Source organism: Pagrus pagrus (genome assembly GCF_965226575.1).
Source record: "Pagrus pagrus genome assembly, chromosome: 13".
Taxonomy (NCBI): domain Eukaryota; kingdom Metazoa; phylum Chordata; class Actinopteri; order Spariformes; family Sparidae; genus Pagrus; species Pagrus pagrus.
The window spans coordinates 29,411,636-29,429,614 of NC_140197.1; the positions used below are offsets into that span (position 1 = coordinate 29,411,636).

A 17,979-nucleotide genomic window follows, 5' to 3' on the forward strand; every position below is an offset into this window, starting at 1 on the left:
TCTCTCCATTTCAAATGACAAGCTGCCAGGGACTTTGGTTTTAAATTGTGCAATTAGTGATCTGGCATGCTTTGCTTGGCTTCAGTCAGACTCAAATCCCAGTCCAGGGCCTCGCCGAAGCACAGTCGACAACACATACTCCAGGAGCATTTGTCAGACAAATTCATCTGAGCCTCCACTTCCACTCGGCTCTCTGAGCACACTAACCTCCCTCAAATGTCAGCCAGAGTATTTACCGTCTCACCGGTGGGTAAACAGTGGTGATCCGGGTTCGGTCGCACCAGATTTACTGTGATTCCTCTCAATCAGAGCACATAATAATTCACTATTTTTTGTTTTTTTGTTTTTTTTCATACAGATGCACAAAATTATGTTGAGTATGCACCGAGCCTCTGCCAAAAGTAGAAGTGCTCCTCATATTCGCAGGATAAAAAATGATCTATTTCCCTGCAGTCATAAATTATAAATATATTTACATTTACAATATCCACCTAGGACTGCTATAATAAATCTACATAATCTTGTTGGGTTTTTACTGCAGCAAATATATAAATTAGGTTACTCATTTTAGGTTGCAAAACTACAAACCAGCCACCTCTTGATCATTATGTTGGCTCCAGAATGAAAACTGCCTTATATAACATAATTATTACTGTACTATATAAATAACCTAGGCTTGGATAATATTGGGAACAGCTTAGATAATAGCCTTAATATTTAATTTCCCCCTTTTGAAGTCCCGGCTGGGTACATTAAAAGTTCAAGAAGAATATGGTAAAACTTGTCATCACCACCAAGATTCATTTGAACATGTATTTTTAATAGACTTCTTGTAGGAGTCGAATTTCCACAGCTCTGAGAACGGCTTTCATTTCAGCAGTAGTTTGTTTCATGTCTAAAGCCGAGCATCAGGAGTCTAGCATCTGACCAGCTGGGATTTAATGTGCCTTGCTGATAGATGAAAAACTTGCTAAGTTGCAGAAAAAATATTCAGAATTACAAGTACCTTTCCCTCCTCCTCCTCCTCGCCCTCCTCCTCCTTCTCTTGCATCCAGAAGTACAGCTGGATACTAAATATCATTTTTCTGGTTGGCGGAAACGACAGTCATCTGCAGAAAATGGTATTATCAGCCATTTATCACCGCTGTATTTGCAGTGGTAATTAACTTTTTAATGCTGGGGAATTTTGATATCTATTACAAATTAGCACTATTTTTTTTTTTTCCTCGTGCCTCTCATCGGGGACACAAACAAACAACGAGACGTTAGACACATTAGGATGCTAATTTCCCCCCCCCCCCCACCCTCTCTGCAGCTTTTGTTCTGTCGCAGTGACAACTGTTGGATCGGTGTAGCGAGCAGCAGCAGCCAAACAGGATGTTCTAACATCCATCCACAGCGGATACGAGCATCGGCGGCGAGAAAGAAATAAAATTGTAGGAATCACGTCCTACAGTATATGTCCCAATTTTCGGTCGAGGCTTTCAAATCTATGAGAGTGATTTTACTGATGATCACTCCCCCTCCCCGAGGAACAGGAGCTGTAAATGTTAACAACACAGAGTTTTTAGAAGCTGGCACGGCCTGAAATCCCATCTCTCTGCCAATATATCTTTCTGCTGTTTAATGTGCTTTAACCCAGCGTCACCGGCCCCGATGGAAACTAACTCTGTGTGCATTTACGTCAGTGCTTTACTTAAATACAAATTTGAGAAACTGCGAGTATTCCCATTCCCATTATAATCTACTACCACTACGTTTCATCTGACAGCTATTAGTTCAGACTTCATAATTAAGATTATACTCACGAAAGAGATCAGGTTATCATAAAAGATGGATTCGTTCACTAAACTGTCCATGTTAATGCGTCCGTAATCACAAACCACATTACACAGGATAAATGTTCAGTGCACGTACTTTTACTCTTGATACTTCCAGATATAACACGTAACATTTCTGTGTTAACGCGCCTACAGTTGTTTATTCACGGTAACGGCACGTTTCATTTGTTCACCTGGAACGTCGGGTGAGAGTGAGGAAGGAAAACAGCGAATGTGGCGAAACGCAACGTAATAAAAACTTTGCCTCATCTGTGAATATTTCTGCCGGAGTCACGTCAGACAGATTTTTGACATTGAAGACAACAACTCCCATGATCCCACGCTACTTACATCTTGTTTTGTTTTGATTGAGTGACCCCTAGTGGCAGAAAGTACATACAGCATGTAATTACGTTTGCTGCTTATAGTGATATACTTGTATTTAATTTGAGTGTTGTAAGCAACGAGTGTTTTTAAATACTAAAATATTTAATGGATTCCTTCCAAACAACCAATCAGCTACTTAGACAGCATCTAACCAGCCAATCACAGAGGCAGAAGGATTATAAACATGTTTTAACTGTTTCAGTATTTAACAAAATATCTCAAACTGCTTAACAGATAAAGAAAGCGAGAGGAAAATGAAGTTAGACTCACATTTGAGGCGGTACTGAGAAGGTTCTGATACCAGCAGCACTAATGGCCATGCTGTTGTTCAGCTGATTGTTCTGAACAGCACCAATTAACCACATTTTCCCTCCTTTTGTTTCCGTCCTATCTCTCGTCCTTTGTTTTTTATTTTCCTTGTGAGACGTGACACAGTCTGTCACAGGGATAAATGAACTTGAACATTGCTGAGTGATGAAAACAATGTCGGATTGAACGGTGATCATCAGTTACAAGAGGCTTGAGCCTGAACCACTGTAGGGATTCACAGCAGATGTTTTTTTCATTTTTTTTTTTTTTTCATGACACCATCATGCCATAAATGACACTGATCACATCCATTAATCAAGCAGCTCACCACACTCGGGGCAATTCAGGCAGACCACGACCATTGTGTACCGTGATGTAATATCCCGAGCTGGACTCGTAGGTGATTGAGAAATGCCGGCGTGTTTCATGGTCCCACCATGGTAGTTTGCTCTTCTCCCAAAGCTAACATAGCAATTACAGGCGCTGTCAGTCACTGTCAGATGTGGCATCGGTGATCAATCCCGCCCATTGGACTCAGGACATTAGACATGAACATACATGCAGGGGAGTTAAATCCTCCCCCAGCTCCCCGGCCTGCTGTTCAATCAGCTCCCTCCGCTGGGACTGAACGGGAATCCATTTTGTGTTGCAGGCTGCTGTTTCTGCTGCTACTTCTCGAGCCACATCTGTCTCTTTTAAGCCACAACATTCCCGCTATTCCCCCCTTTATACATGAAAATACAACATTTAACACTTTTTTTCACTACTGTCAAAACACTGTCTGACACCGTCCCTCGTGTTTCTGGCCACCGTCGCTCTCCATCATCCTTATTCTGTTAGATAACTCGCCAAATGCAGTAATATCACCCGTCTGTACAAAACAATGGGTTTGATTGGAAAAAAAAGGAGATATTTTCCATTCCAACTGTCCAAAACATCAAAGTGTAGCGTCAGGTTCTGGTTTCAGTCCCTCACAATGAAACAGTGACAACAACTGCCATGTTTCACTGACGTCTAACAGCAATACAGGAAAAAAAACAACTGACCAGCATGCATTGCAGCCGTTAATGTTACACACTGGTAGCGTACAGTCAGTATAAATTAATTATTGTCCTTATTGCAAGAAAAAACAATGTACAACACTGTTTTTATTTATTTATGAACAGCATATGATGCACAAACACACTGACAAAAAACAGAAGTCGATGTTTTGGTCCACAAATACATATATTTGTAGGTTTTTCGAATATTACTGAAGCGTCCCATCACCGTCTGCATCATTTCTCCAGCGGTGCGTTGCATTGAGGGACATCAGAGTACAGCCCACTCAAAAGTCAAGCGTTTTGACTAAATGGTAAATGGCCTTGGCATTTAAAGAGGCCGAGCGCTTTGCTGGACCACTCAAAGCGCTTTACAACACATTCATCCATTCATACACACATTGATGCAAGGTGCCCACCTACTTATCAAAAGCTATACAGTGCCTCCTAACCAGAACGTATATCTACACTCAGCCATTTATACACCAGCACTTTGGGCTTCAGCACTTTCCCTAAAGACACTTTGACATGCAGCCAGAGCTGGAGGTTTGAACCGCCAACCCTCCAGTTATCCAACAACCCGACATAAAGTCAACTTTATAACTTTTTGTGTGAATCAACATCTTATATTTAGTACATAGCATTGTTATGTTTTGAGTAATGGGCGTACGTAAACATAGACACATTTCATCCATCGATGCATTTTTTAAAATCCTTTTTTATCCACTGCAGGAACTTTTGTCGAAATTAACATTTGAGGACATTAATTAACCCCCAAAAACAAGTGCATGAGATTCATGACTGATCGAGCACTGGCAGCATTTTATTTCAGCCGCCATTTTTAAAAATCTGCAGTCGCAAATCAATTTGTTTTCTGTTCACTGCATGGAGTTGCAGAAGTAAGCTTATGACAGACGGACCGATGATGACCATCGGCGTATATTCCCGTGCAAAAATGTTAGCAAACTAATTTGCCTAATCGTTCGGGTAGACCACATTGGAAACACAGACAACAACAGGCTAAAGGAACCTTATAGCTCCTTAAAAAGTCGTTCCTGGAACAGTTTGAGGGACCTTTTTTATAGAAATGCTCCTTAAAGTCGGCAGTAGTCAACACTAATCATGGAGCCTTTCTGCCTTCTAACACAAAGGTTTGATAAAACATCCAACTGCAGTCAAAATGTTGCCTTTTTAATGAAATGTTTGTTTCAGAGCACAGTACAGACATCACTCTTTGAAGCAACAGGTATCGAATAGGTTAAAAAATAGAGGTGGGTCTCGGGGGGGCCCAGCCAGTGATAGCGCTGCCCCTCTACCCCCAGACGTCCTCAGCACGCCCCTGCCTGTTAGCATCAGCAGGAAATCAATAACTGAAATAGAAGTAGCAGAGACAAGTGTGTCGACCAGAGGCATAAACGGCAACACATGATCGCAGAATAACTCCTGAGCAGCACAGACGGATGGATAGAAGAGTATGTGAAGCTGGAGTTTTTCCTCTAAGTGCACAGTTATCACGGTGTCAAACCTCAGAGGGAGCGAGGCATAATAGCCCCATTCTTAACTTTACTTCATTGTAGCTTCTGTGCATGTACATTATTCTCATCCGCCCCTGTCGCCCTCGCACAGCACAGCAGATAGAGATCTATAACTACGATCGCCAGTCTGGAGGGAACCGGGGAGGGTGGAAAGGGCTTTGTTAGGCTACGGGTCCCTGCCTGCACGGCTGCACCGCCGCGCTCCGGCATGGGTAAAGAAACAGCCATACACACTGACCTCAGAGCTGTTGTTTAATCACCAGGGCATTTTAATGGCTTGTCAGAGTAATGAAATATGGTTGGAGGCTACCTGGTGCAAACATTACGATAAATCCCTCTCACACAAGCCTACGCAGGGCTTAATGGTTATAAATCATCACTTTGGGGAGAGAAAAATGACAGCTATTAAAATAATGAATGGGATGATTAATTTTTCACATTAAAGATTAAAAGCTATGAGAGGTATCATCAGATATTTGAGCCGCCGTAAACGTTTGAAAGTGAGAGCTTATTTTCCGCACTTTATGACGCCCTCCGTTTCTTCACTGTCATCCAAGTTTCTGCCCCCTTTTCTATTTTTTTTTTTTTTCTCTTCTCCCCTCTTTCTCTGTGTGTGCTGGCTGGGTGCAGCCCGCCGACACAGGCATTCCTTACACCTAATTTGTGCTCTTGTAAAAGTGCTCTGAGGAAAAAGCCTTGAAGAACACTCATTGCTTGAGGCAGTACAGGACCCTCTCAGCCTCTCTGCAGGGGCTCCTCAAGGCTCTCACCGACATTATTTCATACCTCTAAAGCTGTCATACCTATAGCCCTTCACAAGAAGAATAAGAAGAGCCGGCCAGAGGTAGTTCGCTTTGTTTTTTTTTCCCTGGCTGTTCTTGTCAGCTTCCCTCGGCTACATCTAAAGCGAGCGCTGATTAGTCAACTTTTCTGCTCGGAAATGCGTGTCGAACAAAGACGGTATACGATAACACGTGCTTACTGAGCTGGCATAAATCCGCGCGTATAGACACCGAGTATGACAAGCTCTCCCTCTTCGTCAGACGGCTCCCGGGAGAAGGTGCGTTATTTGCACATAGATTCCTTAATTCAGCTCTCTCTTCCAGGGGACTCACGGTGTTGTTCAGACATACATCACCCAAATTGCAAGGCGAAAGATTAGAGGGGAGAAGCATAATTAGAACATTAATAACCATACATGTTAGGGAACATAAGTAATTGAGTTTTTTATGATGAATGGGAATGTAAACAAAAGGCAGGAGAGTGAGGGCTTCAATTAGAAATTCAGAGCAGGGCTGTGTCTCAGCAGAGACGTGAATGTAGGCTTTCTCCCACTGTTGCCCAATTATTTCTGTGTTCTCAGGCAATGATAGTATTGCTTGTCCATCTGCAGCCTTCAAAGGGATATTCAAATCGTCTCATTGAAGCAACGGCTCCATTTGTTGGCAGAGAATAAATTGTTGGCGAGAAATTTTATTTTTTTTAATGCGCTCAGAGCAAAGCCAGGTATTTGTGCAGCTAAAGTTATTTACAAAGTGGTGGGAAATTTAAACGACTCCTCTGGCGTTTCCGCGCGCCTCTTTTTTTTTTTTTTTCCTTTTGATTTCTGCCTGTTTTGTGTGTGTGTGTGTGTGTGTGTGTGTGTGTGTTTGTGTGTGGTTTTCATTTCTGTTTTCATTTCACATGCTGTCACCGGAGACTCGCGTGACGGCCGCCCACACCTACTTCATGTTCTCGCAGCTCTTTCTTTTTTTTTTTTCACCGTCTGCTAATGATCCAGGGACACCGAATAAAGGGTCCAGTGAAACAAAATGGCCACCTTAGCTGCCCACTTATATCTCAACCCTCCCCTCTCGAATCAATTCTGACATTTCATTCTGCCCTTATAGAAGGTAATGGTGCATTCAGAGGTTGTTACCGATAATGTTGAAACGGTATTGCTTGGTTTCATTGGATAGACGTACTGTACCCTCTGCTGCAGGATGACTTCAGCTCCTCTGCCTCTCTCCTCACTGTACCTTCTATCTCATTGTTTTCCCTCCTCAGACGGAGACGTTGGTATTTACCGGCTCAAATATCTCTTTTTGCACAAGTGGGAGCAGCGTTTTCTCATTTTCTGTTAACAAGTAACCGACCAGTGTTTGTATTTTCCTCCCACTCTTGTGTTCACACAACATGAAGTGAAAACACCCTTTTAAGTCGGCTAGTCAATATGCTGTTTCTAATATATTATTTACTGCCTATGGGCTGTATATCAGAATGCGCTAAACAACTGTTTCGGTTTTTGCAGTCATAATCATGTAGAGAGAAATCACAGAGCCAGATGTCTGGCCCTCGTTTTACAGCGTTTATGTTTTCCTCTGAGTTTATGTAAAATTCATCCTTCCCTGTTTTATTTATTCCCCCGTTTTCACAGACTCAACAATTAGTCAATTCCCAATCAACAAGAGAAAAGAAATTGCTTTTAATTACTTTTGATAAATGACAAATTGTGTTGGCATGGCTCCCTGCAAATGCTTAATCAGGTGCAGGGCGGGGTAGGGAGGCGGGTACCGGGAGAAGGGATTTCTGCTGGGATGAAATCAATGCGCTTTCTCCCCGGTTCACCGGCTGGGCTTCTGGGCAACAGCCAACCTGAGGCCTGCGAAAGATACACAAGTCAGCAGAAAAAGGCAGCCGCTGCATGAGAGCAGTCTCACACTGAGGCATAAACATGCTGTAACACTCCAGTATACGTGCTGGCTGTATGGACCGTGTAACAGACGTATAGGCGGGTTGTAATGTTCGCTCACGGGATTACATGTTGATGCAGATTCAGACACAATCACACACTCATTTACTCACCAATAAAGTCACTGTCAGATAATAACACCTCTCTAAACCTGATGCAGACACCAAGCTCCATCATCACGACTGTTTTCATTCACAGAGATACTTGACAAGCTACTAAAAGTAGAAGAGGAATGATTTAAAAATATATTTTTTTACTATAATTACTGAGCAAACCACCAGCAGCAGCAGTCTTGTCACAGCAGGGAGGTTGCCAGGTTTGTGCAAAAACAAAAACGTGCACTTATCAACTCTCTCTGGCAGCCCGTGCTGTGGTGGGTGAATGGATAAAGCGTGATTTGTCAAGAAATAGATCCAGCATCCGTCTAGAATTACAAAATGTTGTTTGTTGTGTGTCTGGATTAAATGAGGACGAGATGCGTTGTGTTTATAAATATTAGTTGTGTATTTGGCTCGCCATTTCTCCCTGCTTTCAGTCTGTATGCTTAGCTAGGCTAACCATAACTCCAGCTATGCACTTAACAATCAGATTTGTTTTTGATATTTTATTCTAGGAAAGAATGCAAATAAAAGTCCAAAGTCTTGAACTATTCTCTTTGTTTTCACGACTGAATAAACAAACTGACCTTAAAGAACAACACAATTTCATACTGTTTTAGTTTGTTTACATGTGGCGGACCCTGCCACCTTTCTAGCTTCAAACAGTGTTCTTGGGACCTTATTTTCCTCTGAGAAAAATATAAATATTTCCGAGTTTGTCAATGTTAAAATTCAGAGTTTGAATTTCTTCTCCAAAACTACGTAGTGCCCCTTTAATTATAGATAAACTGCGGCCTTCAAACGAGCCATCAGGACTCACTAGAGATGAAATAAACATCACAAGCTGATGCAGAAACACGGTGGGCAGTGACTGCTCAGGCCTGTGAGAGCTGACCAATCAGAGCAGAGTGTGCTTTAAAGAGACAGGCAGTAAAACAGAGGGTGAATAGAGGTGCTGCAACAGCGAAGAGTTTGAGAAAAGTAATATGATTTTCTAGAAGATCACTGAAATGAAATTATGAGCCTGGAAATTATCACAAGAGAGAAACTTTCAGAGTGCAATGTTTCCCTCTGTGATATGGTGGACTAGAAGTATAAAGTCGATGTCTTAAAGTTGATGTTGGGTCGATGTTTTTTGTGTTTTCTGCCGCCGGTTATCAAATTATTTTCTCGGCTGTATAACTAACTCCTTCACACGCTCGGCCTCTTTCTGCTGCGCTCTGTGTTTTAACAGCAGCTTCATGTTTCCCTCTTTCTGCTGCAGGGTTCATCAGCACCTGTGGCAGCAGCAGCGAGTCGAGTGACCTAGCTTCAGCCCGACCGGCTTTACCTGTACATGGAGACCCCCAGCTGGGCAGGTCAGTCCCACAACATAACCCCTTTACAGCCGCCTCATGTTTGTGTGTCGTGCACTGTGCGGGTCACGTCTGTCTGCATGTGTCTTACATTACAACCCTCTCCTGCTTCAGGTTTGTTTTCTCTGGACTGAGCCCTGGCCTGCTGAGAATCTTATATTTTTGTGAATCTGTTTCTTAAAACTACCCAGACCTCATTAACAGCTATGAAAACCAGATGCAGCTGTAAGATGAAGCATGCATCGTCTATTTTCTCCTTTATGTTACTCTAAGACCAATTTTGGGTCGTTGTGTTTAACAAATGTAAGTTTTTCACAGCTGCAGGCATCATTTCGCAGTTGTTAAATCAAAAAAGGATCCAGTGGCAGCCCAACAAGTTGTGTATTGGTCCAGTCAGGCGTAGACCAGGTCCATGTCTCCATGTTAGTTATCTGTGGCCTTTCCAGAAAAAAAGAAATCCTGATTTTTTTTTAGATTCTGAACATCTGAACTCTGCGTGTCTTCGCTTTCTGTTATTCATTAATCTTCTCATCACATCCTCCAAACAAAAGCAATTAAATAGTTGTTTTTAATTGCTTTCAAGTGAGTTGTATAACTGTTGTCTAATACGCTGCTCCTATCAGCAGGAGATCATTTGTCAGTGCCTTCCAGAACTATTACATAATCATTTGTGTGTCAGCTTTTTTCTAATCTTCACCCACTACGGATGACTCAAGAGTGCGTACTTTACCTCTCATCTGTCGTGCTATTTACCCGGGCTTGATGAGACGCTAGCTAATTAAGCTAACTAAGCTAGCTCACCTTACTGTGCAAGGTAGGAGGAGAAATATGTATCTATGGTTTTGGAGTGAACTGTTAATTTAAGGTTAGTAAAATACTATAAAAGCAACACGTTTACCGTCCGCAGGAAGCAAAAATGTCTCTCCTGTACCAAAGAGTAACTCTTGTTTTTTTGAACTCCTGTGGTTTAATAAATTCCCAGCATGCTCAGTGTTTCAGTACACCGTGACATCACAGTTTGGTGTTGTCAGAGGTGTAACACACGTGATATCCTCAGCCGGGTCAAAGCAGCTTTTCAGGCTGGTATTAGGTGCATTTTTAAAGGTCCAGGTACCTCAGAATGACTCTTTCATATCTAAAGAGGCTCGACCACGGAGTCCGCCATGTTGCACTCCATGTTCTGGCTCACTATAGGCTTCATCTTACCCTCTGTAAAATGAGGGGTGTGTAGTTGGTTGTAATCTGCATACTCAACTCTTCAGATGCCACTAAATCCTCCACACTGAGCCTTTAAAGTCACATCCATCCATCGCAGCCTCGTCTCCCGACCGCCAAACGTTCAGATCCACTCGGCTGCTCGAGCTCTTTGTCAGTTAAACATAAATGCAGGTTGTTTTTTGAGCATATGAACAATTGATGCTGTTGTTTTTACTTCTGAGGACACTCTGTTGTTTTTCAACCGCTTCCTTCAGATGTTTTTCTGAATCTCCTCTCCACTCCCACACACGGTTCACTTAGAAGTGAGACTCTCATCGTCAGTATTTTGAGTGCTGGTGTTCTCACCTGACCTCGCACGAGGAGCTCCAGAGTTTGAGAGGGGAAACGGCTTCACGCCCTCTCGCTGTGGATGCGCCCCTCACCGTAATATAGCCTGTATGTATGCACGCCTTACTCTCCCCCTATCCGGCCATATTGTGCTAATGTGTGCTGGTTAAGTAGCGGAAGACTAGAGAAAGACTCTTATCCATATGCCTGAGAGCCCAGGAGCCGGCACGATCTCTCCCCAGATGGAGTCCTCTGCCTCCCTGCCCGTCCTCCGCGGAGCCATATAGCAGGTGGCAGTGAGGATCAATGGTCCTCCGCCATTACCTCCTCTCCACTTCACATCTCCAGCCTCATCTCCAGGGGGGGCCCGCGGGGCACGCGGCGCATCTAGCTGCAGCACACCGGGAGAAATAGGGACGTTTTCCATTAGTCTAATTGCTCGGTTATAGTTCTATATTATTGCCGTGATCACCACTGTGGCTTGGTAATGATGGACCTCCCGTGCCCCCACGTATAGCTGGTGGGTGTTATGTCTCCCCCGTCACCGCCCATTGAAACTCCACTCTCAGTGGGTGTAGGAGGAGAGAACCAACTCAAACGCTGAGAAGAAAAAAAAAAACCAGGAGGATAAACAACAACCCCCCCTCCAAAAAATAAAAAATAAAAAGAATGAGCTCTTCAAATGTTTTGATGTAAGAGTTTAATCAAATAGCCTCGGCTATTTACATTCTCAACAGGTGCAGCGTTTGGCTGATTTATGGAATAAACACTGGAGTTCTAGTGCTTGTTCATTTGCCTCCGCGCAAAAACTGGCAATATGGGGCTAATTTGCAATAATTTGCTGCTGCTGTGGCCACTGGTTAAGAATGTTTATATAATCATGATATAATAAGAAAAATGAAAATGAGTTTTTCACGCAGTTCAGGCCCTGTCAAACACAGCTCACGGACTCGCTAAATGATAATTACATTCCTCGAGCACAGTATTACATTTTACCCTCTTACATGGACTTTGTTCACGGTAAATGGGGGGAGTATTATTTTCACTCCAAGGCGATATGACCCGGTATTATTCCCACATCTGAGCCGCCTCGCTACAGCAGAAGGTTTTCCCCCCACATCAGCGATTACACGAGAAGTCTTCCATCAGTCAGCAGATGAGGTGAGGATTATAATGAATTAATTTACCCTCAAAGACTTTCTTCTTCTCTGTTTATAATATCGCATTTGCATAACGTAGTCTCTCATGATCGAGACATTGGAGAAGCTTTAGTTTAAGCTGCGGCGGGCTAATCGGCGCTGAATATTTCACAGCTGACCTGTAGCTCTCCCTACAGGTCAGCACATAAAAGCTGCTTCCTGTTTTTGGATTTCCTCTCGTACAGTAGGATTGTTGCTGATTATCTCGCCTCTTATTCCTTAGAAGGAGGAAAATCCTTGGCTGTGATTCCTGTTTTTTTTTTTTTTTTTTAATACAGGTGTTGGGTATTGATCTTTGCCTTTGCTGCAGGGGAGTGTGTTCACTTAAAAGGCCCACTGATGTAGCAGAGCTTATTAAACAAATAGGCCAGAGAACAAGGCCACAATCGCTTTGAATCATGGAGGAGGTTGCCCCGTCTTAAAGCACCACTATATCAAATATGAAACGCTCTGCTAACAAGGTGTGTAATCTATTTTAATCAGATCATATTTTATGAAACAAGGAGAAGCTTGAACTTAAGTAAGAGAGAAAGATGGAGATTCTGGGGGGGTTGGGGATTGTATTTTGAAATTGGATGTGACGGCCAGGGACCATGACTTGATTTTACATGCATGGCTTTATAATGAAGCCACGGCAAATGGTCAGTTATGGTTAACTTTAGGGGGAGCTGGAGTCTTGCTTGTAATGGGAGGCTAATTCAGGGCCCATGACGCCTTGACAGGCTGCAGAGCGAAGCTGGAATATGGATAAGGATGTACGTTAGAGGCTCTGGGGCAGAAGGAAAGGTCTGTATTTGTCTGCAAATTGCCGGGTTGCCTGAGGATATAACAGGGTCAACAGCAGCCGAGTGTGTTTCCCTGAGTGTACACAGACGGTGTCACAGACATAAATACAACACAGGAACACACTCGGCCCGCACCGGGTGCTGCACAGGAGCGACTTCATGTTGTCGACGCATTTCAGGCCATGATCCTTTTTATATGTCTTTACAGCGGCTGGGTTCATAGGCGAGTGTTTTCAATCACGCTTTTTTTTTTTTTACTCTTGCGCCATAAATTGTTTCAGATCCTGTGACACTGGACGTGGTTATGAATATATGAATATATATACACTCCTAAGACCTTAAAAGCTCCACTAGTCAGACAAGGTAATGGATAGAGAGATATTATATACTGCTCTGGGAAGCACCACTTGTTAGTAAAGCTTTGCCTGGATTTTAATCATCTTAAGAAAAACATTAAATACCACATGTCCGCCCACAACATGGGAAAAATATATTCAATTTGAGTTTCAACCTGAATTTGACTCTAGTGTTCTGGTAAATACTCTGAGAGAAATATTACACTCTGCTTGGGAACGACCACGTGAGAGCAACGTGATAAGAAAACATCTCGTTCATTAAAATGTGAGTTCTGACTTGAAGTTGACCGTGTCATCGTACAGAAATATTATACTCTGTCCTGGGAAGTACAACGTGATAGCAAAGTTTGCCTGTTTCATAATGTCAATATTCATAAATAAACATTTAGTACTGCGCACAACACCAAAAAATATATATTATACTGGAGTTTTAACCTGGGGTCGGCAGTGTCCTGCAGACCACAGAGAGATGATGTATTCTGCTTTGGGAAGAAACACAAAAGTTTGCCATTTTAATAATAATGTAAGACCAAAGAATATATTAAATTAAGTTTTAGCCGTACATTTCCTCTTCTCCCTGGAAACAAAACAAACTAAATCCTCGGCTGTTATGTCGAATAATGAGAGAGAAATATAATATACTGCTCTTGGAAAACGCCACATGACAGCAAAAGTTTGTCTCTTTACATATTTTAATAATGATCAGAAAACATTTAACACAAAATGCCTCTGAACAACAATAAAACAAGTACATTACAAATTAGTTGTTACATAAGTTTGCTGTTATGGTAAATAAGGAAACAGGAGTGTTATATACTGCTGTGGGAAGCACCACTTGTTAACAAAGTCTGCTTTTTTAAATTATTTTTCAATAATTAAATCCGCTTACAACGCTAAAAAAATACATTTAATTTAAGTCTTAACTTGAATCATTCCTCTTCCACCTGGAAAAAAAACTAAATCCTCTGCTGTTATGGAAAGTAATGAGAAAGAAATACTACATTCTGCTGTAGGACGCACACGTTGATAGTGAAGTTTGTCTTTTTAATAATTTTAAATAAACATTCATCACCTGATGTCTGCAGAGAACGCTAATAATACGTCACATTTGAGTTTTAAGTTGAAGTTTACAGTCGTCTTCCCCCAGAAACAAACTAAAACATCGGCGGTACAGTAAATAATTAAAGAGAGATGTTGTATACTGCTCTATGAAGCACCACTTGTTCGCCAAGTTTCCCTTTTTAATCATTTTAATCATTTTGACCTCCAAAAACTACATACATTTGAGTTTTTACTTTAAGTTGAAAGTCTCCTGCAAAGTTTTGATAATCATTAATAAACATTTCACACCAAACGTCTCCCAACAACACAAAAATACATTCAACTCGCCTTGAAACAGATGAAATCTTCTGCTGTTATGGTAAATATTAAGAGATATTATATACACTCTGCTCTTAGAAGCACTACAGTAAGAAAATGAGTGATAATAACACTAGAACATATTTAAAAAACTAAATTTGAGTTTTAAACTCAAGACGACCGTGTCCTAAATAAAAAGAAACCCTGTGCTGTTATAATAAATAGTGCAGATATTAATAGATATCCATCAGATATTCTTCATTGCTCTGGAGAGCATCGCTTTCTAGAGAGGCTTCCTGTGAACAAGGCCGAGGAAATTCCCCAGATATCAGTCAGTCAGTGTAGCAGGAAAAAACGTTAACAACCCAAGAGTGTCACGTGCAGTCGCTTTTTTTTTTTTTATCGTATTGCGTTATGGTAAATTCTCCAGATATCTACATTTTTAGGGCCTCGAGTGTTTCCTCCGCCGCCACCGCCATCACCACAGGGCTGATGAGGAAAAGAAGGGAGGAGGAGGAGGAGGAGGAGGAGGGGCAGAGGGAGGAAGAGGAGGGGGTGCCTGCGTCTTTAAAAGCTAGATGGAGTGAGGGAGTGGGGCGGACGGGTGGCTGGCAGGATTGTGCTGACGGCAGGGCTTTGGTTCAGAGCATGCCCATTAGAGGGAGCCATAAATCCTGGGCTCTCTGGGCCGGGCTGTGTCAGCAGTCCACTGAATGAATTGATTTTAAACGCCACTGAAAAAAAGAGAAAGTGCGAGAGAGAGAGGGAGAGAGAGGGAGAGAGAGAGAGGGAGAGGGAGAGTGACTATTTAATTCACCCTCCGCCAGAAGCCCCACACCCCGTTCCACCCCGCTTCTCAATTCAGGACTGTCGCTGGAAAAAAAAGGGGGAGGAGAGAAGTCTAGAAACACTGAAACTGTCACCAGCAACAAGCCGAGGGCTGCACGGCCCCCACGCGCCTGATTTAAACAGGAGGGAAACACACAAACCAAATACATAATCTCAAATTCCATACAGCATTTGTTCTCTCCCACCCCTCTAATTTCTCCTCTCAGCCCTTCTGCTTTTATATCTCCACAAGAGAAATGAGACATATCGTAAAGAAGAGAAAAAAAGACGCCGCTGCATTTGAATTTCAAATGTGTTGGATTTTGAAATTGATGTATGTGTTTATTCATTTACGAGCAGCATCCATGTGTGCATGCATTTATATATTATCAGCTGCAATGAAACGCTGCGTCGAAGACTCGCAGCCCATCTTTCTCCCCCGTGTGCCCCCTCGTCTTTTGTCTTCTTCCTCGAGCTGCCGGTCGACACGTTATGTTCGGCAATCGCAAAAAAAATAAAAATATGTCTGCAAACAGACACGCAGTAAATTGTGCATGAGGACCAGTTTCAGGCAGTCATACTTATTTTATGTAAACACATTTAGTATCCGCACTAACTTTGTGTTTGTCACACTTCATGCCCACGCTCTGGCGTCCCCTCGGCGTTCGTACCTGTTGGAGTGTCTTCAGATGTGGTGCTGGTTGGAGCACAACGTTGCAGAGAGGCAGCAGCGTTACAGGAGTCTGCAGGGCCGGCTGAGGACTGGATTCAACCTGCAGTGCAACTAGAATATAGGGAGAGGGCAGGGCAGATTCAGAAGTGTGCACAGCCCCACTCAGAAAATCCTCACACTGAAGTCGAGCTCTTTAACGCCTCGGTCGACCTGAATTAATACAACAAGACTATTTTTAATTTCTAGACTCTCGTGATGAATCTGGACTTTAAGTTGTCGTGAATTTATGACAGTGTCAGACTTGCCAGAGCTGCTTTATAGGCAGGAACACGCCTCAGTTAAAGTCCCCGCTCCAGTTTCTCTTCTTGTTCCTCCAGTTTCACTGTGCAGAATGATGTATGTGCAGAGTTTGACACTATAAGGCTGTTTTTCTAAATCATCGCTGGGAGAAGCATGATATTTGGTGGACATCACAGTTTGGAAGCAAACCCTCTAAAATTCAGCAAACACAAGTGTGATGTGTAAAAACTTGAAGTCTCTGTTGCGAACACACTGGGAATGGTCTTGAAATGACACATATCTGAATATTCATAGATTGTAGGATTTGTTTTTAATGATTGGAGAAGGAGAAGGTGACATTTTAAGGTTTTTAACAAGCTAGCAGAAGTTTTTTTGCTGGAAAACACATGCTCAGAAACAAATGTTGAGACAAAGTAGAGTGTTGAATCATGTCTGGAGGAGACCATGACGAGGGAGTCCTGGCAGGGACGGCAGAATAAAAAACATTTCACATAAAGAAAGCTAGTTTTGAACTTTCTCCGTCCGTTTGGGTCTGGACGGGTCGAGTACATCGATTTACAACCACAACTCCAATAAAGTTGGGACGCAGTGGTTCTCTCCACTTTGCATGTTACAGGCATCACATTCATAATGAGTGTATATTTACTAAACACAAAAATGACAGTGAATATCTTTGTACTGTCTTCAACTGATGCTGAAACACAGTTTCTACAAACCAAAACAATCAGCTAAAACAGCTAAAAAACCTCCAAAAGTGGTGATACTCTCCTGTGGGTTTATCACTTTGAGCAACTAGACTTTTGTTATATTTTGTTGAGTTGTGTACTTATGTTACCCCAGATGTTTCCAACAATGTTCAAACCCACATCATCGTGATTGTTATCAACAACAGTACATTTCATTTGGTCACTAGACGTTCTGTCAGAGAGCCAGAGAGTGAGGAAATTTAAAACACTACAACTCCCATGATGCCACACTGCAGACGTCTTTTGTTTTGTTTTGATTGAGAGACCTCCAGAGACGGACGTGAGGTTGTGGGTTTAACACCACGAGCGACTTCTTTTGCCTCACAAAGACTTATTTAAAACATTTGTGATAGAAAAATATTGATTAGTAGCTTTAAATACCAGTAATGAAAAGTAACTAAGTACATTTACAAGTACTGTATTTTTGAGGTGCGTGTAGCTGACATGTTGCAGGCAAATATTGTACTTTCTTACTCCACTACATTTATGTGATAACTTTAGTTACTGGTTACTTTGCAGGTTACATGCTGTATCACAGCCAAATTAGTGCATTTTTAAATTGAATAGTTGTTTTTTCTGTAATCCGATAATAAAAACACTGATTTACTTGATTAGAAAATGCTGAATATCAGATCCGATAATCAGCCAGGTCGGACACAGTATACATTATAAACATATGTGTAAATATATGTATATTTGTACTTTTACTTGTTCTTAATGCTAAAGTACATTTAATATCAGGCACGTTAAGACTTTTACCGAAGTAAGTTGTACAGGCGTCTTTCACTTTTACCGCAAAAACTAATTTAACACGAGATCTTTACTTTTACTTGTGGGTACTTTTAACGACACTGTTAAACACTGGATCTCATTATGTTGGTTCTGTTCACATAATTTGAACATGAAGTGATAT

General features: G+C 42.1%; 1 protein-coding gene across 8 annotated transcripts in view; it reads left to right on the forward strand.

The window, feature by feature from the left end:
* Positions 1-17,979, forward strand: part of LOC311268360 (RNA binding protein fox-1 homolog 3-like) — a gene marked incomplete at its 3' end in the record, with an annotated part of 442,215 nt that overhangs the window by 211,413 nt on the left and 212,823 nt on the right. For 6 of the 8 annotated variants that reach the window (XM_084371969.1, XM_084371973.1, XM_084371972.1 and 3 more), the window contains one exon: positions 9,185-9,278. In XM_084371969.1, the coding sequence (XP_084228095.1) occupies positions 9,257-9,278 (22 nt within the window). In that variant the 5' untranslated portion in view covers positions 9,185-9,256. Of the gene's footprint in view, positions 1-9,184; positions 9,279-17,979 lie in introns of those variants that run through there. The other 2 variants (XM_084371968.1, XM_084371965.1) reach the window with 1 other exon arrangement.